The sequence below is a fragment of the Bombina bombina genome, chromosome 1 (genome assembly GCF_027579735.1).
Source record: "Bombina bombina isolate aBomBom1 chromosome 1, aBomBom1.pri, whole genome shotgun sequence".
Lineage (NCBI taxonomy): Eukaryota > Metazoa > Chordata > Amphibia > Anura > Bombinatoridae > Bombina > Bombina bombina.
The window spans coordinates 976,707,523-976,730,118 of NC_069499.1; the positions used below are offsets into that span (position 1 = coordinate 976,707,523).

The 22,596-nt window shown below is 36.6% G+C and overlaps 1 protein-coding gene across 1 annotated transcript in view; it reads right to left on the reverse strand.

Moving 5' to 3' along the window:
- Nucleotides 1-22,596, reverse strand: part of GATA5 (GATA binding protein 5) — a 39,701-nt gene that overhangs the window by 8,573 nt on the left and 8,532 nt on the right. Inside the window, exons 2-4 of the mRNA XM_053693101.1 lie at nucleotides 19,991-20,160; nucleotides 2,923-3,048; nucleotides 1,408-1,495 (exon numbers count right to left, since the gene is read on the reverse strand). Of these exons, the coding sequence (XP_053549076.1) occupies nucleotides 1,408-1,495; nucleotides 2,923-3,048; nucleotides 19,991-20,160 (384 nt within the window). The remainder of the gene's footprint in view (nucleotides 1-1,407; nucleotides 1,496-2,922; nucleotides 3,049-19,990; nucleotides 20,161-22,596) is intronic.

Consider the following 22,596-nt stretch of genomic DNA (forward strand, 5'->3'; position numbering starts at 1 on the left):
GTCGGGCCGGGCTGTGACTATACAGCTGGCCCGATGCGCTGTGGAATAAAAACAGACCCGCTCAGCAGAGTACAGAGAGCGGGTCTGTAAAACAGCCGTCTTTTAAAAAAATTAAAAGGGTATATTAAGTTTTACAAAGTTTGGCTAATATAATGTTATATAATTCTGCACTATGTGCAGAATTATATAACATTATTTTTAAGGTTTACTGTCCCTTTAACTACCTTCCGGTTGTTCTAATGCATGTCGGCTTATTGCTCAAGTGATAACGTTTTTGTTTAACATCATGCCCCATTAAAGTCTATGAGGAGAAGAAGTCACGATTTCCAAAGTCCTGAAGATAGCACGCATTGAGTTCTGCTCACGAGCAAACTTTTTACTTTCCACTTATAATACGCGTGCTAACCTGTCCGAGTTAAAAGCTTACTTCTAGTTTGCAAACCTTTTCCAAACTTTAAAGTAACTGTTTCAACATGAACAAAGTGATATATTTTTTTGCTGTGCTGTCATTCATTCTTTCATTTATCTTTCTTTCTCTATTCACATTCAGTCCTTGGCTAAATCCTGCCGCTTTCACCTTAAAAACATATCTAAAATTAGACATTTCCTTACACAAGACACAACTAAGATTTTAAACCACTCTCTCATCCTTTCCTGCCTCAATTACTTCAACTCTGTCCTCTCTGGTCTCCCCAGCTGCCGCATAGCTCCTTTACAATCCATAATCAATGCCTCTTCCAGGCTCATCTTACTTACACATCACTCTTCATCTGCCGCACCTCTCTGCCAATCCCTTCACTGGCTTCCTCTGGCCTCCAGGATTAAACACAAAATTCTCACTGACATACAAAGCCCTCAACTGCACTGCTCCCCCCTATATCTCAGACCTTGTCTCCAGATACTCTCCCTCTCGTCCCCTTCGCTCTGCTTATGATCTCCTACTCTCCTCCTCTCTTTTTACCTCCTCACACTCCCGCTTACAGGACTTCTCCAGACTGGCTCCCATCTTGTAGAACTCTCTGCCTCTCTCCACAAGACTCTCCCCTAGTTTTGAAAACTTCAAGCGCTCCCTACAACAGTGCGACTCTTGGCAGGGCCCTCTACCCGTCTGATCCCTATAAATGTTTCCTTGTATAATAAAGGGGCAGCTCATTTTGCATTTTGAAACAATTGCAAATACTGCAAAATGTGTGGGGTCTTTTGGTGTGTTTTTTTATACTCATCATAATCTTTATTCACATCTATTGTTTGCAACCAATGTGATCCCCTCAACACATCTATTATGGCATTTTCTCATTTGGTCTGAATTATGTGTACATGTGAACCAATCTCACTGACTTTTTCATTATTTTTACACATTGAATTCCAAAAGAAAAACTGTTGCATTATATCCATGAGCTAATATACCTGTGGTGGACTTTCCTTTGTTGGCATTTTTAGGTTTCCTCTTTCGAGTCTGGATACTTTCTTTCTTCATAGCTAAAGGACGAGGAACCTACAGAAAGACACAACATTAGTTTAAGCTACATTGGTGTTCCACAAACAGCAACAACATCTGTGCAAAATTTTTGTAAAAGCTATCTGAAAAAATTAATGAAAGTGCAAAAAGAAAATGCTTTAAGGTGATGGTAATCTTAACGTTTTAAAACCAGGTCCGGAATCTAAGCAATGTTTTAGAATGACTTTAATTGATCACTTCTTCTAAAGATGCACTGTAACTTACTTTTTGATCTAGCCGTGCCATTCTAATACCCTGCGCTCCAGCCACCCACTTCAAAACTTCATATTTTTTGTAAGATAACGGTTTGAATTGTTCTCCAATTAGCGCTCTAGCTACAAAAAAAAGTGTCATACGGCTAGAGAGCTAATTGGAGAATCCAAACCATTAGCTTACAAATAACATATGAGTTTTGAAGTGAAAACATGTCAAGTTTACCACCACTTTAATGTATTGGAGCATTTCACTATTGCTCTCTTTCTTGCATTTAACTATGTTTTTAATCCATGCAAATAGGTTAAACATATCATTAAAGGGAAGTAAAGTCAAACTTAAACTTTTATGTTTCACAAAGAGCATGCAATTTTAAACAATTTTCCACTTTACTTCTATTGTCTAATTTGCTTCATTCTCTAGGTAAACTTTGATGAAAAGCACACCAAGATAGGCTCAGGAACAGCCCAACACTTCTAGGATCTAGCTTCTGGTTGGTTGCTGCACATACTGTATGTGCCTTTTGTCATTGGCTCACCCAATATATTAAGCTAGCTCCCAGTAGTGCATTGCTGCTCCTTCCTCAAAGGGTACTAAAAGAACGATAATGAAGTAGGTTTGAAAGATTTGGGCTTCATGCCTCTTTAAAGTCAGCTCCAGAGTAGCAATGTGCTACTGGGATCTAGCTGGTGATTGGTGGGTACGCACATATGTCTCTTATCATTGGCTCACTGGATGAATTCATCTAGCTCTCAGTAGCGGATTGCTGCTCTAGAGATGACTTTAACTATGTGTTTAACCTCTCTGCAAGGGTTAAACATATAGGTATATACAAGCTATTGTACCATTAAAAATTCACTAACACATTAGGTTATTTTCTTTTAGAACTTTTATGTCACTTTAATTTTTATTTCTATGCCAATTTGCATTCATTAGAAGGCTACGAGGGGAGTGGGGGGAAAAAATGCCAAAGAAGTGGATCTGACAAAGAGCTTAAATGCTTCCCTGTCCCAATCCTATAGAGGTAGAGTTGCCATATAGCCGCTTTAAGGGGGGACACATGAAAAATACAAATGTCAGGGCTCTTAGAATGGAACATTATTCAAACATTTCTTTAAACAGCCACTGAAATGTGTATTTTTCATAAGTGTCCTCCCTTAAAGTGGCAATATGGCAACCCTATATAGAGAGAAATGTAGGTGCTCACTTACCCCATGTAATTTCATATAAAGACCACAAGCGTTACACACTGGCTCCCCTTCAGAGTTGCGCCTCCATAGGGTTGTGGTTGTTGTGTGGCAGTTTGTACAGCACAGGCCTGCACGCCGACTGGAAGACTGTAGGTAGAAAAATAAGTGGATAAATTTACCACACGTGACAGGTACAATAAATGCCAGGAAATAAGAAGGCAGACATGTTTTGTTTGTTATATAAACAATACAGATCTATATTGGCTGAATAAAGATCATATTCTGAGATTTCCTTTACTAAGGGTTGACAAACGAGCCAACAAGGAGATTGGGAAGCCAAGAAAAGGTATCTGCACTATCTAGTAATGTCATCAAACTAGCCCTGCCCAATGAACAACCACAACGAAACCCACCAGAGGGGAAGCAAGGGCATAAAAGGAAACAAATTATTACTCCCTTAGAGTTGTCATATTGCTGCTTTAAAGGAAGGCACATATGAAAAATACATACGTCAGGGCTCTAATAACAGAACATTATAAAAACATTTCTTTAAACAGGCCCTGATATATGTATTTTTCATAAGTGTCCTCCCTTAAAGCAGCAATATGGCAACCCTATACTAACTACTCCTGTCACATCCCACAACTGCCTAACCACACCCCCAGACCACCTGGCTCTGCCATCAGAACACATGTGATTCCACCTCCCCCTGCCCTGATCCTGCCCATGCAACAGCCATAACTAGGCCTCCACTTACATTGTCACCACTCATAAAACACCCATGAGTAAATCCAGGTATTTGCCCCTCCCCCATAATAAGATTTCAGAAACCGCCACGGCATCAAACTCATTTATTCAATTAATAGTTTACAATTAACCATGCACAAAAACTTTAATAATTAAAAAAAAATATCCACACCAACAGATATGATATTCTAATTATTAAAACATATGAAAATATATTCCCCCTGTCTTGTTTATTCAATTTGAAACATACAAAATTCATATGGTTCAAATTAACAGTATTAAATTAGCTACATTTAAGGTGCTATTGCATAATAAATGCTTTTTTAAAGTTTATGATAGGTGGGCTATTGAATGGTTTTCTAATGGAATTAAATTGAAACAATAGGCCCCCATTTATTATTCTGCAAGTGAATAAGTTTTCCAGTTAAAGGGACACTCAATCAAAATTAAACTTTCATTATTCAGATAGAGCATGCCATTTTAAACAACTTTCCAATTTACTTCCATTAACAAAATGTGCACATTCTATTTATATTTAAACTTTTTGAGTCACCGGCTCCTACTGAGCATGTGCAAGAAAAAGTGTGTATGCATTTGTGATTGGATGATGGCTGTCACATGGTACGTGTATGCATTTGTGAATGGCTGATGGCTGTCACATGGTACAGGGGGAGTGGAAAAAGACATAACTTTTAAAATTGTCAGAAAAAAATCTACTACTTATTTGAAGTTCAGACTAAGTGCTATTGCATTGTCTTGTTATCTTGCATTTGTTGATTATGCAAATCTACTGTGTTGACTGGTCCTTTAACATTTATCGATGTACGGCGGACATGATCCACCCGCACATTAGCAAATCGGCCCCCTAATCTTAATCATGACAGTTTAATTTTGACTTTACTGACTCTTTAAGAACCTACACTGCAAAAGGTGTCTATATAATCTACCCAGAATTCAGTGTGTATGACATTTGTACTCCATTTATCTACTTTTTTCTTATTTCAAAAATGAGGTTGATCCAAATGTATAGATCAAAAACAAAAGTTAAAAAGTGCATTGGTGCCATTAAAGGGATCGTGAACCCAAGTTTTTTCTTTCATGATTCCGATAGAGCATGCAATTTTAAGCAACTTTCTAATTTACTCCTATTATAATTTTTTCTTTATTCTCTTGGTATCTTTATTTGAAAAAGCATAAATGCAAGCTTAGGAGATAACACACAAACTCAAATGTATCTTGCACCACAGGGGATTGACCTCTTTTCAGATATTTCCAGTCAATCAAAACACCATCAATCTTGTGTGATACTCAGCACAATGAGCACCCATTGGTAATTACTGCAGCAGAGGGACATCTACTAAGTTTTAGACTTATCTGTAGCTAAATTTATTCTGTTTGCAAGTGAGTTGTATTTTCTGTTGCAGGCAGTGTATATTATTAGTACATTACAAAATATTTATAGCCACCCTTTCATCTTCGCAATTAGCCCACAGATGTTTTTTTTTTTTTTATGTTTGGCAGAGAATCAGCGGCAAAATGTTAAGTATTCAAACAATTTAAATCGAGGACCTGAGTAAGTGTAGAGCTATGTGCTCCCCCTAATTGTGGCTTTGTGTCAGAGAGGTTTCCTGACAGCTTTAAAATGTGATCAAAGCCAGAATAGATAGTCAATAGCTATATTTCCAATGATGTTTAATTGTATTGAGTAAGCAACTGTATAACTGAATAGCAAGGCGCAATACGAAGATTGAATAGCATAGTAATGAAACTCTCAGAAAAAGACATACAAACTAGCTATATAATATAGTAAATAAATGTAAAGGGACATAAAAAAAAATATTTGTTGCATCCAAAAGAGGGCATTATAAAATATATATATATATTTTAAAACAGATTATCCTGTATTGAAATAAGAACTTTTAACACTTGTGAGGCTTGGCACTGCCTGTCAAGAAAGCATTGCGCAATGGAAGTTCTGCTTCTCAGTCAGGGCCCAATTGTAAAAAGCTCTTTGGACTGGCGAGATTCTATAAGAATACTCGCCAGTCCTTCTATTTCCCTGGTGGAATTCTATAAAAACACTTTTTACCCTGAAAACAGGGTGTTGCACTAAGGGGCGTGTACTGCATTTTCATGTGGGGAGAAGATAAATACATTACAAAAGTGCACAATGAAAATCATAATTTAAAAATCATACAAAACAAATAAGTTAACCATTCACCAAAAAAATATGCAGGGAAAATTCTATTGTTAAGGTGCATCAAAAATTGTAACGAAATTGTACACCAAAAATCGTATTTTATCAACAATGTAAAATTTGTAGGTAAATTAAACAGGAATAAATTGTATCAATTATGCACAGTATAAATCGTAATTTAAATACATTGGATGTGCAAAAAAATGCAAACATTTTTACTTAAAAGTAAAAAATACAAAGTGTAAAGTCATATACGTATATTCTGTGAATCTTTCACGTGCTCAGGAGCTGGTGCCTCAGAATGCATGCATATAAAAAGATTCTGCATTTTTAGATAATGGAAGTGACATAGATTTAAAAAGTGCATTCTCCATCTTGGACATGATACGGGACAGCGGAGAAACCCCAATTAGTGCTGGATCAAAGTTTTCAAGGATCAGTACAGCAAAGGGTAGAAATAGAAATGGTAAGGAATCCCAATACAAACAGGATTACTTTAGAGACCATCATCAAACTACTTTAGTGGTCATTTGCACATCATCAGACATCATCAGGCCTGTAAAGTCATCAGCTAAGGTAAATAAAATATGGGTGATGACTTCAGAATGATTAGCAGATTACCTTACTGATTACTTCACAAGCATGAGCAGCCAGTGAGTGAATCTATGGTCATCTCATTTAAATATTTCGGCCTGTGGGCATACTTCAGGATGGCTTCTGGTGACTAGTCTGGAGTCATTGAATAATTCAGAATGACTATAGAAAGATCATCCTTTTTGACTAGAGAACATATACTGAGATACTACAAAATGATTTAAACGTTTGAATACAAAAGTATGGATGAATAATATATGAACAGCTTTGAATAATAGGAAAATAAACATACTAAATTAAATAATACTTATAGGTATATGTACAATGTTGCATAATATAAGAACTATAGTATTGTTTCCATGAACCAAATAAGCACTTGTATTTCTTCCTTGGAAGTATTTAAAAAGGACCATTCCAATAAGGACAAAGGGAGTAAAATATGTTTGGTTTGATAGCATTAGATGTTTTGATGCTAAAAGGGAATTTAGTTTGCAAGGCAAAGTGAAAAGTTGGCTTTCATGCATTTGGAGTATATTATGAGGAAGAGAGAGACTCATGTTTTTCAAGTTCCTAATATATGCAAGAAGCGGGTGAGTTTTGTCAAGGCCACCCTTAGCATTTGCGGGACCCTGTGCAAGACAAATTTGTAGGGCCTCTCAGCCCAGCCTCATTTTCCCCTCCCCCTGTATGACTAGACCCCCATCCCAACATTCAGTGTGTCCTGTATAAAGAATAACACTCTATATTACACCTCCTGCTATCTCATAAACACTTCTTAATAAACTAAACTCATTAAGTACATTGCACCTTATTCATACCCTCACCCATAATGGCATTCCTGGGCCCAAAGGGCAGGCTTCGTCTATGCCTATGCACACAGACGTCACTGCCCATAAAAATGAGAGGACAGGAGTGCAACAGCAATAGGACAAGAGGCTGTGCGAGTGGTGGCTGAAATGTGTCCTTACGACAGCTCATTAAAATTAGACATTGTGCACAGCGTTTGTTTTTCTCTTTTTTTGGGGTGGTAAAATACCTCAAATGGGGAAGCATACCAAGTGGTCAGTATAGCAAGGGGTTAGCATTATCTTAATATCATACGCTCGCTTTGCTTAAGTGAGCATTTTATTAGTCAGACATTAAGAATTAGAGAAAAGCTTTATTCAGCAATTATACTCACTACACTGCTGCTTATTAATCCATAACATCGGCCTATTGACATCTACTAAAGGAATGAACACTACATCAAATTAATTCTACTCTCTCTCTCTGTCTTGCTTTCAGATATGTCAATAGAGTCCCTACTGTAACATATATCCTGCAAACCTCATTGTTTTCTGGTGCTATTCATATTCTGTGTTCTCTCTTTTGATGTCATTTGCTTTGTGATGTTCAAGCCTACTCATTATTTGCTAAAATTTCTTACATTTATAAGTTGACTAATGGCATAACTTTAGCCTCCTCCAAATTCTATTGTCTGTTTATTATCTCACCCTGACCTGGCCTAAATCAAACTTCCCCTATTGGCCTTTTTGGCTGTCTGTGTTCCTGTCATTAACTAATTTAGTGGACCCAGCTGACTGCTCTGCCCTATAAATTTAACACTTGTATGGGAAATCATAGCAAGGCAGTTAGCATTATCTTAAAGGGACATGAAACTTAAAACTTTTCTTTCATGATATCATACAATTTTAAACATCTTTCCACTTTACTTCAATTATTTAATTTGCTTCACTCTCTCTGTATTCTTTGTTGAAGGAGCAGTAATGCACTCCTGGGAGAAAGCTGAAAATCAATGACAAGAGGCATATATGTGCATCCACCAACCAGCAGCTTTTGAGCCTACCTAGATATACTTTTATACAACTGATACAAAGCAATCAAAACAAATTAGATAATACAAATAATTTGGAAGGTTGTTTAAAATGGTATGCTCTATCTGAAAAATAAAAGGAAAAAATATGGGTTCATGTCCCTTTAATATCATATGCTTGCATTTCTTAAGTGAGCATATATATTTCCTGACATTTTCTTCCCACAAGACCCACTCTCCCCTCTCTATATGTGTTGTGGTAATATATCGCCTTGCTGGTTCCTCAAATCTGTTTCTTGATTATTTTGCTGCCTTGCTACCTTATTTCCTCTCCTCAGACACCTCTACTATCATTATTGGGAATTTAAACCTCTGTTGACAATCCCACTGTCCCTGCTTTAAGAAAAAAAACTTCTCCAGTTCAGTTCCTCTTACGGTCTTTCACAATTGGCTCCCACTCACAAAGATGCACATTCCCTTGATCTGATTTATAGCTATCAATGCACTCTCTCAAACATTACAAATTCCTCTTTTCCTCTTTCTGACTATCATCTTCTCACTTGCAACATTACCGCACTTCCTACAAATCTCCCTCCATCAAACCCTCACATCAAACTCCAGAGACGTGTTGTCACTAGATCAGCAACATCTCTCAAACTCTCTCATACCTCTGATCTCTTCCATCTCCTCCTTTCCTTCCCTGACCAATCTATCTGTCTCTACAACTTAAATTTTACATTGGTCCTTGACAATTTGGCCCTTCCTACCATAGCTCAAATGTCACACACTCATCCTCAGCCCTAGCATACTCCTCTGACACGCTACTTATGCAGATGTTCCTGCACTGCCAAGTGACATTGGAGAAATCTCGGTGTTTGGCTGACTTTCTTCACTATAAGTTCATCTTGAACTCCTATTATTCTAACCTTAACCTCTCTAAGAAAGATTACTTTTCTACTCTTATGCTAATTTTTTCTTCAAACCCAAAACATCTGTTCTCCACTTTCAATACCCTTCTCTGCCCACCCCACCTCCTACTTCAACTTCTCTCTCAGCTCAAGGTTTTGCCAGCCACTTCAATAACAAAGTTGGTTCCATCAGAAACGAAATAATCTCAACATACTTCCACTCTCCAACCCCCTTAACAGCTCAAAATCATCCAAAGCCCACATAACCACATTTTTTTTGCCCCTGTTACTGATGAAGAAGTTACTGCCCTTATATTGTCCTCTCATCTCACTACCTGTCCCCTCAATCCCTTCCCCTCACAGCTACTCCCCTCCCTATCTCCTCCTCTTACTCCTATAATCACACACATTTTAAACCTCTCCCTCAGCAACACTAGTCACACCTATCCTCAAAAAACTTAAACACTAGTCACACCTATCCTCAAAAAACTTCTCGATCCATCCTCCCTATCCAATCACCTCCTTATTTTCCTACCCCCCCCCCTTGCCTCAAAACACCTGAAAAGGTTATTATATACATGTTTATTACATTTCCTCATATTAAACTCCCTCCTTGATCTATTAAAAACTGGATTTTGCCCAACACTTCACAGAGGTAGTAATCGTTAAGGTTACTAATGACCTACTTAAAGGAAAATGGAAAGGCCAGTTTTCTCTGTTAATCCTTCTCAATCTGTCTGCAGCCCTTCTTCCAAAATTTCTACCCACCATCTTTCTATAACTGTTGATAATAACATTATTACTCCAACCCTGAATGCCTGATGTTGTGAGGTCACACTTGACTCAGATCTTTCTTTCACTCCTCACATCCAGTCCTTAGCCAATTCCTGCTGTTTCATCCTTAAAAACATCTAAAAAATGTGATACTTCTCTCATCATTTCCCACCTTGCCTATTGCAACTCCATCCTTTCTGGTCTCCATAGCTGCCATCTACCTCCTTTACAATCCATAATGAATGCATCTTCCAGGCTGATCTTCCCTACATGTTGCTCCTCATCTGCTGCACCTCTCTGCCAATCCTTTCACTAGCTTCCTCTAGACTCTCTATATCTCAGACCTCATCTCCAGATACTCTCCCTTCTGTCCCCTTAGCTCTGCTCATGACCTCCTTCTCTCCTCCTCTCCTATAACCTCCTCACACTCCCATATACAGGAATTCTCTAGAATGGTCCCTGTTTTGTGGAACTCTGCCTCGCTCCACAAGACACAAGACTCTCCTCTAGTTTTGAAAGTTTCAAGTGCTCTTTAAAGTACTGTACTTTAAAGTACTGTTCAGGGATGCATATACAATACACTAACCTTTCTTACTTCAGTCCCTCTCCTCCTATTGTCATCCCCTTGAACCACTTAGCATGTAAGCCTACGAGCCATGCTGTTTCATAGATCACTTTCATGAGAGATGATTTACAACCGTGCAACTTTTGGCAGGGCCCACTACCCACTTGTTCCTATAAATGCTACTTTGATATCATACCTCTGTTTATAGCGCTGCAGAATCTTTTGGCGCTTTACAAATAAGTCATAATATAATAATAAAAGTGCAGATGAAGGACAAGACCTAAACAGATATCAAAATGTAATCCCCCATAAAACATGTAATCATGCACTATAAAATATTTTGCCTGTTTTTACAGTATTTGATTCTTAAAAGTGTGTTTTCTTATAATGTGCATGTACAAAAATATTGTTCATGTTACTTTAAGTAATAAATAAAGGCACAAAGAATCAAGTTATTAAAGAGCAGGACACCAGCACATTTAGGGATAACTAGATGCAGTTAATTTTAATTCAGTCAAGACATCTCTTAAACTTGTACAGGGAGTGCAGAATTATTAGGCAAGTTGTATTTTTGAGGATTCATTTTATTATTGAACAACAACCATGTTCTCAATGAACCCAAAAAACTCATTAATATCAAAGCTGAATAGTTTTGGAAGTAGTTTTTAGTTTGTTTTTAGTTATAGCTATTTTAGGGGGATATCTGTGTGTGCAGGTGACTATTACTGTGCATAATTATTAGGCAACTTAACAAAAAACCAATATATACCCATTTCAATTATTTATTTTTTACCAGTGAAACCAATATAACATCTCAACATTCACAAATATACATTTCTGACATTCAAAAACAAAACAAAAACAAATCAGTGACCAATATAGCCACCTTTCTTTGCAAGGACACTCAAAAGCCTGCCATCCATGGATTCTGTCAGTGTTTTGATCTGTTCACCATCAACATTGCGTGCAGCAGCAACCACAGCCTCCCAGACACTGTTCATAGAGGTGTACTGTTTTCCCTCCTTGTAAATCTCACATTTGATGATGGACCACAGGTTCTCAATGGGGTTCAGATCAGGTGAACAAGGAGGCCATGTCATTAGATTTTCTTCTTTTATACCCTTTGTTGCCAGCCACGCTGTGGAGTACTTGGACGCGTGTGATGGAGCATTGTCCTGCATGAAAATCATGTTTTTCTTGAAGGATGCAGACTTCTTCCTGTACCACTGCTTGAAGAAGGTGTCTTCCAGAAACTGGCAGTAGGACTGGGAGTTGAGCTTGACTCCATCCTCAACCCGAAAAGGCCCCACAAGCTCATCTTTGATGATACCAGCCAAAACCAGTACTCCACCTCCACCTTGCTGGCGTCTGAGTCGGACTGGAGCTCTCTGCCCTTTACCAATCCAGCCACGGGCCCATCCATCTGGCCCATCAAGACTCACTCTCATTTCATCAGTCCATAAAACCTTAGAAAAATCAGTCTTGAGATATTTCTTGGCCCAGTCTTGACGTTTCAGCTTGTGTGTCTTGTTCAGTGGTGGTCGTCTTTCAGCCTTTCTTACCTTGGCCATGTCTCTGAGTATTGCACACCTTGTGCTTTTGGGCACTCCAGTGATGTTGCCGCTCTGAAATATGGCCAAACTGGTGGCAAGTGGCATCTTGGCATCTGCACGCTTGACTTTTCTCAGTTCATGGGCAGTTATTTTGCGCCTTGGTTTTTCCACACGCTTCTTGCGACCCTGTTGACTATTTTGAATTAAACGCTTGATTGTTCGATGATCACGCTTCAGAAGCTTTGCAATTTTAAGAGTGCTGCATCCCTCTGCAAGATATCTCACTATTTTTTACTTTTCTGAGCCTGTCAAGTCCTTCTTTTGACCCATTTTGCCAAAGGAAAGGAAGTTGCCTAATAATTATGCACACCTGATAGAGGGTGTTGATGTCATTAGACCACACCCCTTCTCATTACAGAGATGCACATCACCTAATATGCTTAATTGGTAGAAGGCTTTCGAGCCTATACAGCTTGGAGTAAGACAACATGCATAAAGAGGATGATGTGGTCAAAATACTCATTTGCCTAATAATTCTGCACTCCCTGTATACTCCATCTGAACCCTGAAAATTCAATTTTTGAAATTCAAGTCCTATTAACTACTGTTAATCAAGTCCAGGAATAGAAACTGAAAGTCATAAAAGGTCTAAAGGAACACTAAAATCAAAGTCAAGTCAACATTTAACTTTCATGATTTCGATTGAGCATGCAATTTAAAAATAAAACTTCCCAATTGACTTCCATTATCAAAATGTGCACAATCTTTTTATATACACATTTTCTGAGGCACCAGCTCCTACTGAGCATGTGCAAGAGCTCACACTATATGTATATGCATTTTGTGATTGGATTATGGCTATCACATGATACAGGGTTAGGGAAAATAGAAATAACATTGAAATCTGTAAAAAAAAAAAAGAATCTACTAGTCATTTGAAATTCAAACTAAGGCCCCAATTCTAAAAGCTCTCTGGGCCGGTGAGATTCTGTAAGAATGCTCGCAAGCCCATCTATTTCCCAAGTGGAATGATATAAAGACACTTTTTACCCTGAACACAGGGTGTCTTGCAAAGGGGTGTATACTGCATTTTTGTATGTGAAGAACATGCATACATTACAGAAGTGCACTATAAAATGTGTAATTTTAAAATCTTACAAAACGAAAACGTAGTGGTTGTTTTTTCGTGAAACGGGCTAAACATGGGCGTATGTGAAATTTTCTCTCAAATCCCAGCATAATTCTATAATCATTTTTGCACTACAGTTTTCACTAATTTTTCTTCCCAGTTAAAAAGTGGCGAGTTTTCACCAAAATACTCAAAACACTAATTATTCTGAAAGGAAAACATGTGCATAAGAAAATTACAGTGAATTTAAGGTACAGTGCACTGAAAACAGCATAATTTGTTTTGTATTAAATGTAATTTAAGGTACAGTGCACTGGAAACAGCGTAATTTGATTTGTTTTAAGTGTAATATTCATGTTTTAAAACACGCCGGTTTCCCCGACTGTACTTCGCTCCCCAGCTCTCATTATTTTCTTGGGAGACATCACGCCACTTGTAGGGACAGCGTCTTTTTTTATAGAATTCCATGAGGGCTGCCCCTGCAAGTGTTGGCGTGAAAAACCACGTAATGACCGGTGAATATTTTAGAATTGGGGCCTAAGGATCTAATGATCAAATGCTTGCCAAAATACATAACCTTGCATCGCCAGATAAACAGCTCTCAAGCTAAAATTTGCCTTTGTAAAATAAATTGCTTGAGGGAATTTGCAGTACTGAAAAGATGTCTTAAAACATCTCGCCAAAGCGGAGAGCCTTAGCTCATTGAGCCCTAAGTGTTATTGCATTGTCTTTTTTTAATATGTCTTTGATGATTATACAATTCTAGACTGCTTATTGGATAGCTGCTTTATAGGTAAATTAAAAAAAGTGATCTTTCTTCTGCATTGAGAACAATACAGGACAATTCTATAGATTTGTAGTTTTTTTTTTTTTTTAAAGTTTATGAATCACAGTCCAGAAAACATTGGCAGGCAGTTAAAGGGTTAGTTAGTTAGTTCATTGTTTCTTGGCAGTCCAAGGCTAGGACAGACAGGCAGAAAGGCAGTGTCTCCATTAAGTGCTTCCAAAAATATTGTCTCTTAAAAATGTTACTCCCTCACTCTTAAATTTTCTTGAGCCCTTGTGATGGACGATCACAAGGCCCAGAGCTTGTCAAGGACATAAGAAGAACTATATTTTACTCTTAATTTCCTCTCAGTTTACTTTAAATGAAAAGGGGCCGGTCAGATCTCCCTGGCAACGTTTTGACCCTGTCTGGAAAATCCCGGCTGTCTCTAACTTTGAACTACGCCGTTTATTTATATAAAAATGAACAGTACAAGTTTTTGCTGAATATCAGTGTCTATTTATGGCCTGTGTTTTATGGATAAACTGTAAACATAAAGAAAAACAGAGAACATGGATACAATGATAGATGAGGATGCATAGAGTGCAAGCTCTTCGGAGTAGGCACTTCCTATTCATTTTTTTGTTTTGTTATTTTGCTTGTTTAAAGGGATATAAACCTACAAAAAGAAAATGCACTAATATGTTAGAGCATTTTATTATAGCACTATTGCTTGCATGTGTTAAACCTTCTTAAAACAATTAAACACATAGTTAAAGTCCAGAGCAGGACTACTGAGAGCAGCTACCCACATGTAGGGAGCCACTGATAGGAGGCATGTGTATCTATCAACCAGGCACCAGCTAGATACCAGAAGTGCATTGTTGCTGCTGAGGATATGTACATATTCTTTTTTAACAAATGATATCAAGAGAACAAAGTAAATTTGATAATAGATGTTAATGTAAAAGTGTCCTATGTCTGTCACATGCAATCTGTAAATATGCCTTTTGCGCTGCTACATAAACAATGCAGTATTTAACAATACAGTTGTGCCATGGTAACATTGCTTATTATATTATATCTTTTTTCTGCGCTGACTTTGTTTGCTGATCACTGTAACACGCATAAAGAACCTATGTGTACATTGAACAAAATGGCCTTGCCGGTCCTGCTTTCAATATGTGACACGTGTTGAGTTCCCTTCTGCTCTCTAATATCCAGTCACTCTTTGTGTCAGAAACCGTGATGCAAGAACTAAAACAAATGAGTCATCAACCTCTTTGCTGCTGAGTACACCAGAATAAAATAATAGATATCCATAACAGCCATAATTAACAGCAGAAATAATTTGTAACCAGAAGAAAAAGCACCCAGGAATGAATGAGACATTGTACACAAACAATTTCTAAGGTATCCATCAATGGACGGCTTTTAAACATGTTGAAAATATTTTCTGCCTGTTCCTCTAGCTCAATGGCTAATAAGAACAACTGCCAAAATTCTGCAACGGTAATAAACACATAGTTAAAGCAAATGCACTACTGGGACTTAGTTAAATGCATCTGGTGAGTCAATGACAAGATGCATAAGCGTGTGTAGCCACAAAACTGCAGCTAGCTCCAAGTAGTACATTGCTGCTAGCTACTGAGCCCACTTAAGTATGCGTTTCAACAAATGATACTAGAAGAATGAAGCAAACTGAAAAGACTCTTAAAGGGATATTAAACAGTCTGTAAATGTAATAAAAAAAGCACTTAGCAGTGGGATATACTTAATAGAAAATATTTCAATATGTATTATTTATAATTTAAAAATATTTTACCTATTATTTATTTTTTACTTAATTTGCAGTGTTCATTACTTCCTAACACCGGCCCACAATCTGTCTGGGGTCTCTACAGGAAGGCAAGGTAACAGTTTTTTCCTTTGAAGTGCTGCTAGGAAACATCTAATCTAGCTGCAATCAGATTATTGCCCATCTTCAACAAAGAACTTTTCTGCAAAAATCATGTGACAATGGAACCTAAGTTTTTCTATGTCTGCTTGCTTATCTAGCTGTAGGCTGTGGCTAGACTGAGAATTTCTAAGTGCTCATTTAGCAAGAAACAAGTGAATTGTTTGCTGTTTGTTTAACACAATCTGATTCTTTTGATGTTAACTTTTAAGATGTATATTCTGCTAAACAAAATAAATAAATAAATACCTAAATAAATAAATGAGTCCTTTATTCCTGTACATATTCAAGATTAACAACACTGTCCTAAGTTTTAAATTTCTGGCAATACACTTAAAGGGATACTAGCCCCACATTTTTTTTTTTCTTTCGTGATTCAGATAGAGCATGCAATTTTAAGCAACTTTCTAATTTACTCCTATTACCAATTTTTCTTTGTTCTCATGTTACCTTGATTTGAAAAAGCAGTAATAAAAGGTTAGGAGCCGGCCCATTTTTAGTTCAGCACCTTGATAGAGCTTGCTGATTGGTTTGCTACATTTAGCCACAAATCAGCAAGTGCTATCCAGGTATTGAACAAAAAAATGGGCTGGCTCTAAAGCTTACAGTACTGCTTTTTCAAATCAAGATAGCATGAGAACAAAGAAAAATTGATAATAGGAGTAAATTAGAAAGGTGCTTAAAATATCAGGCTCTATCGGAATCATGAAAGAAAAAAAATGGGTTTAGTATCCCTTTAAAGGGACAGCCTAGTATAAATTAAACTTTCAATATTCAGATAGGACTTTTAATTTTAATCAACTTTCCAATTTACTTTTATCATCAAATTTGTTTTTTTTTTCTCTTGGTATTCTTAGTTTAAACTAAACATAGGTAGGCTCATATGCTACTTTCTAAGCCTTTGAGGGATGCCTCTTATCACATGATTTTTAAATCTCTTTTCAACACAAAGAGACAGAAAGTACACGTGGGCCATATAGATCACACTGTGTTCAGGCACAGGGGGTTATTTAAGATTTAGCCCAAAGCAATGCTAAATTTAAGACAATAGATAAAAAACAGTCACAGTCATGTGATCAGGGGGCTGGAAGAAGGTTCCTAGATACAAGGTAATAACAGAGGTAAAAAGTATATTAATATAACTGTGTTGTTTGTGCAAAACTGGGGAATGGGTAATAAAGGGATTATCTATCTTTTAAAACAATAACAATTCTATGGTAGACTGTCCCTTTAAGGGTCGATTTATCAAACCCTTCGAGCAGGCTTTGCCGGTCTATGACTGCAGGTTCTCACATGAGAACCTGCAGTCAGTATTTAACAAGCAGCAGTCACCAGACTGTTGCTTCCCTAACCTTTCGCAACCTCTTAGGTTTGCGAATTTCAATCTCCCCGATCTCGTCCGACCAGGGAGATTGACAGCTCCTGTCCGCATGCGATTGGCTGTGCATGGGCAGGGGGCAGCGTTGCACAAGAGCGCAAAATAATTTTCTTGTGCAATGCTAAATTCCGGTAGCGGAATTCAGCCCGCCAGAGGCCAGCTGCGGCAGACAGGGGTGCGTATGTGTGACCCTGCCAGCCACAGCTTAATAAATCAACCCCATAATATGCATTATTTATTGTCTTATAAACCAGTTGAAATAAAATGAACACATCATTCCATGGAGCTCTTGTCAGTGAAATTGTACACTGATATTGTTAGATACATGATTTTTACAATGCAACTTGAGCATGACATAAGGTCTATTACATTGGAGCATTTTCTTACTGCACTACTAGTATTCCCATATGTTTTACCCCAGCAAATGACTTTAACACATTGTTAAAGACATAGAAACATAGAATTAAGAATAAGAACCAAAAAGGCCCATCAAGTCCATCCATACTACATGTCACTTCTTCCTTAGGACAGCCCTGTGCATGTCCCAGGCATTTTTGAATTCCTTTACAGTCTTTGTGTTTACCCCCTCAAATGGAAGTTTATTTCATGAATCCACCACCCTTTCTGTAAAAAAATGCTTCCTTAAATTTCTCCTGAATTGGCTACCTTCTAACTTTAGATTGTGACCCCTTGTTTTGGCATTTATTTTTTTTGTGAAACATATTTTACCTATTATTATTTATTTTTATTTTTTTTTGCCATGAAGCAGCAAAACCTTGATAATTATAAGCTGAACACAGCTGGCGATTAGTGACTATGCAAATATGCTGTACCTGAGTGGAGGAGTGCAGAACAGGACCAGTAGTGCATTGTAAGTACAGACCTTCTAATGTATAAGAAAAAAACATTTTTTTCACTTACTGAAATAAAATAAAATTACGAAGAAAAAAAACTAAAAAGTAAAATTACGAATGTCAGAATATTATGCAGTAGCAGCTTACAGGCTTGGTTTGTATTAAGTTTTATCTCATTCGCTGCCTTAAACCTATGTATCTAAAGGTATTGTCTAGAAGTACATTGCATTTCTGTTCCATTCATTGCTTAATATTTTTTACAGAAGTTTATTTTATTTATGGTTTGAAATCTCCAGAGAGACTTTTATGCACAAACCTTTCAGACAGGGGAGTAAATGCTACCTCTTGAGTTTAACATTTCACTAAAAGTTACACCTCACATAAAAACTGACATTTTCTCTTAATCTAAAGCAAATTTTGGCTCCTTACAGGTTTCCCCTCTAGCCCTTTAAATAAAGAGGAATGTCTAGTTAAGGAAAAAACAGTCTGCCCAGCAACAAGACAGGAGTAGTATTAGCAGGTTTATAACTTTCCCTGCATAATAACACTGCACTTTACACAGTTTAGCACTTTTAGAAATGCACATTACTGACAAATGTATCTTTCTTTCCTTGGGAATAAAATATTCAAAATGATATTCAGAAATGTCTAAGAAGTCTACCTTTTTATAAATCCATATTTATAAAATAATAATGTGTTTGTATTTGTGTTTGTGAGTTTATGTGTGTTTGTAAGTGTATGTATGTGTGCGTGTTTGTGTATTTGTGTTTGTGAGTGTATGTATGTGAGTGAATATTTGCAAGGGTGTGTACACTCACATTTGTATCATTATGTGTGTGTGTGTATATATGTGTTTATATTTGTGAGATTGTGTGTATATAATTGTGTATGTATGTGTGTGCATGTGTGTTTGTGAGTGTATTATGTGTGTGTGTGTTTGTGTATTTGTGTGTGTGTGTATGTGTGTGAATATTTGCAAGGGTGTGTACACTCACATTTGTATAATTATGTGTGTGTGTGTATATATATGTGTTTATATTTGTGAGATTGTGTGTATGTTTGTGAGTGTATGTATGTGTGTGAATATTTGCAAGGGTGTGTACACTCACATTTGTATTATTATGTGTCTGTGTGTATATATGTGTTTATATTTGTGAGATTGTGTGTATATAATTGTGTATGTATGTGTGTGCATGTGTGTTTGTGAGTGTATTATGTGTGTGTGTTTGTGTATTTGTGTTTGTGAGTGTATGTATGTGTGTGAATATTTGGAAGGGTGTGTACACTCACATTTGTATGTGTGTGTATATATATGTGTTTATTTTTGTGAGATTGTATTTATATAATTGTGTAAGTGTGTGTGTGCATGTGTGTTTGTGAGTGTATTATGTGTGTGTGTTTTTGTATTTGTGTTTGTGAGTGTATGTATGTGTGTGAATATATGCAAGGGTGTTGCACGCACAATTGTATGTGTGTGTGTTTATATTTGTGAGATTGTATGTATATAATTGTGTATGTGTGTGAATGTCTGCAAGGGTGTGTGCATGCACGTTTGTATGTGTGTGTGTATATTTGAGTTTATGTTTGTGAGATTGTATGTATATAATTGTGTATGTGTGTGTGTATATTTGAGTTTATGTTTGTGAGATTGTGTGTATATAATTGTGTATGCTTGTCTCCATTTGTTTGCAAGTGTGAGTATATGACATTGAGTGTTATTATTATTATTTATTAACCATGCTACTGTAGCTGTACTCAGCAGCTTAATTTCCCTATAAGCTTTGGGGTTTTATAATTATGTGTGCAGTTTTAAAATGAAGCCATAGATCTACTGAAAAATTTATATTTTCTTACCAGTCTCTTCTGTGGCTTGATAAGTGGTCGGTTGATGCCGTTCATTTTGTGGTAGAGCCCACAGGCATTACACAGGTAATGGCCAGTACCATCTCTCCTCCACAGAGGGGTGGACATTGCACCACAGTTGACACATTCTCTCCCCTCTCCATGGTACTCTTCAAAGAATTCTGAGGAAACAAAGATATTGTTACCATACTGTTTTACTACTTTTATTGGTATTACTAACCCGAGTACTAAATATTGTTATATTTTCATTACTGACACTAAATAACTATTTGTTAACCCCTCCCCCAAATGGATTAAATACAAAAGTACATTCCTGCTTGAGAGCTGAAAGTCTTGCAAACAGTTATTATCAGTAATGAAAAAATTCTGAACAAATTAGTGCATGTCATTTTTATTGCATTGTTATGTCCCTTTAAGACCCACATAATGTGAACTTTTTTGGATTAAAGTTTTATTACTGATTACAAATTTTCTTTAGGGTCTGCAATATGACTTATGAACTCTGTCACCTGACTTACTGCTTTGTGAATCGATAGCATGAAGGAAAGTCACTTTTCTAACACAATTGCCATTCCTAATTGAAATTGTCTTTATACAACAGTTCACTATTAAACCAAAGAATTGCTAATAAATATATCTGCAGATTTTGCCTTATCAGAATGATAAGAAATACAGTCCATAAAAGACAGTCAGTGGGACTAAAGTCTGTTATGTGACATACATGGAAATATTAAAAAGAAACAGTTACTAATAAATAGATTCCATGTGTATTTATAACCTAATAACAGAGGCGTTTCACCCAAACTAAACCACGTTTTAGATTATTTACTTTATCTCTGTCATGGTATGTTAATGTGTGGCACAATGTGTGTATTCCTCAGCTAGACAACCTAGAAGATGGTCAACTTCCTAACAGATGATGGTTGCAGAACAATATTTTAAAAAATATGGTTGTTAACCACACAAATAAATACAAAACTTCTAAGAATGTCCTTAGGCACAGGGGCAGATTTGGATAATGCTCCACAGTTTTTATGTCTGATATTTCTCCTCCAGAGGACTTCTTTGAGTTTATTGGCCACCCGAATGCACACATATTTAGTACCACTTTATCCTGGGGCCACAAAAACTATGACATTCATTCTTAGTTCTGCTTTTTCCTGGGACCACAAAACCTAGTGCAGAGAGCATCATGTGGCCCTTAGGCCTATCACTAGCGATATTAACATACTTAGGCCAAGTCTTCTAAACTAATTATAAAACAGAGTTGTCTAATCTTTTCACATAACTGCCAAGCAGATTTTTTTTCAAAACAAATGTTAGAAATACCACTTAAATAAACACAAATAATATACTTTATGTCTAAATAAACAACTGGAAAATGATTTAAATAAGCAATATAATAAAGATCCAAAACAGACACTCAAATCCAGTTTTTTACTATTATTATATCATGGCTGCTCTCATGTATTAATTTATTTATAAGGGTTTTTTTGGGGGGGGAGGGTTAAGTATGTTTTTGTTTATAGCAAAAAGTTGAAATATTATTTAAACTTCAGATTTATACTTTATTATATTTTATTTGAATACAAATTTCAATTAGAATTTGATTTGGTTTTGCTAATTAGTATGGTGGCATTATAGTGGTTTGAAATGGTATGGCTTAAAAAAGGATGAAATAAAAAATAACAGAGTTGTCATATGATGTTTTTGGGCAGGAATTCTAAGTGTTTGGAATGAAGGCTCTTACATAGCATATGTCATAAAGGTTTTTTTTTTTTTTTTTTTATGTATTCCTAAATACAATGTAAAACACAAACACAATGCAGGAATTACATGATATATATTGGTAGCATGTGTATAGCTTATTTTCATAGACATAAAGAACACTTTGTTTTCCAGAGCTTTCAAGGGGAATATTTCAGGGCAAACATTAATGTCACTTAAATGCAAATCTCAAAATATTCCATTTCAATGGATACATTGAGATTTCCAGATAGTCTGAATAAGAAAAGTAACAAATAACAATCTATGCTAGAGTTTAACAAACAGTTGTTATAATTGAAGAAGTTATACCTATAGATTAGATAATTAAGTCCATATTTCTGTCTGTAATTGAGAAGTTGGGGTAATTCATTTTTCTAGCTGTGTATTTACATTGTATTCATTTACATGAGTAACATACTGCAGAATACTAGCACAACTGGACTCCAGTTAGTTTTAAAATAATTAGTTGACAAATTACAACCAATAATAGAGAATGATTACATTGTGTATATTCTCCTTTTCACTCATGGTATTCCACTTCAGCACACATATGGTTACTACTAGTAAGACAGCAGAGATGGGTTAACCTATTCAGTCCCAGACCCCTCCTGGTACTGTAGGGGTTGTGTTTCCCAGTGGCCTCGGAATAAATGATTAGCACAATGTTATTGTAAGATGATAAAAGGAGTAAGGGCAGATTGGAACTTTCCTGAATTCAATCACATAGTTTTCCATCTGACTGCTGGCGACAGGCAGGCTGGGATCCTGATGGAATGTGTATGGCTGAGGGCTCAGGGCTCGGCCAGGACTTCTTGGTACAGAAATCTATC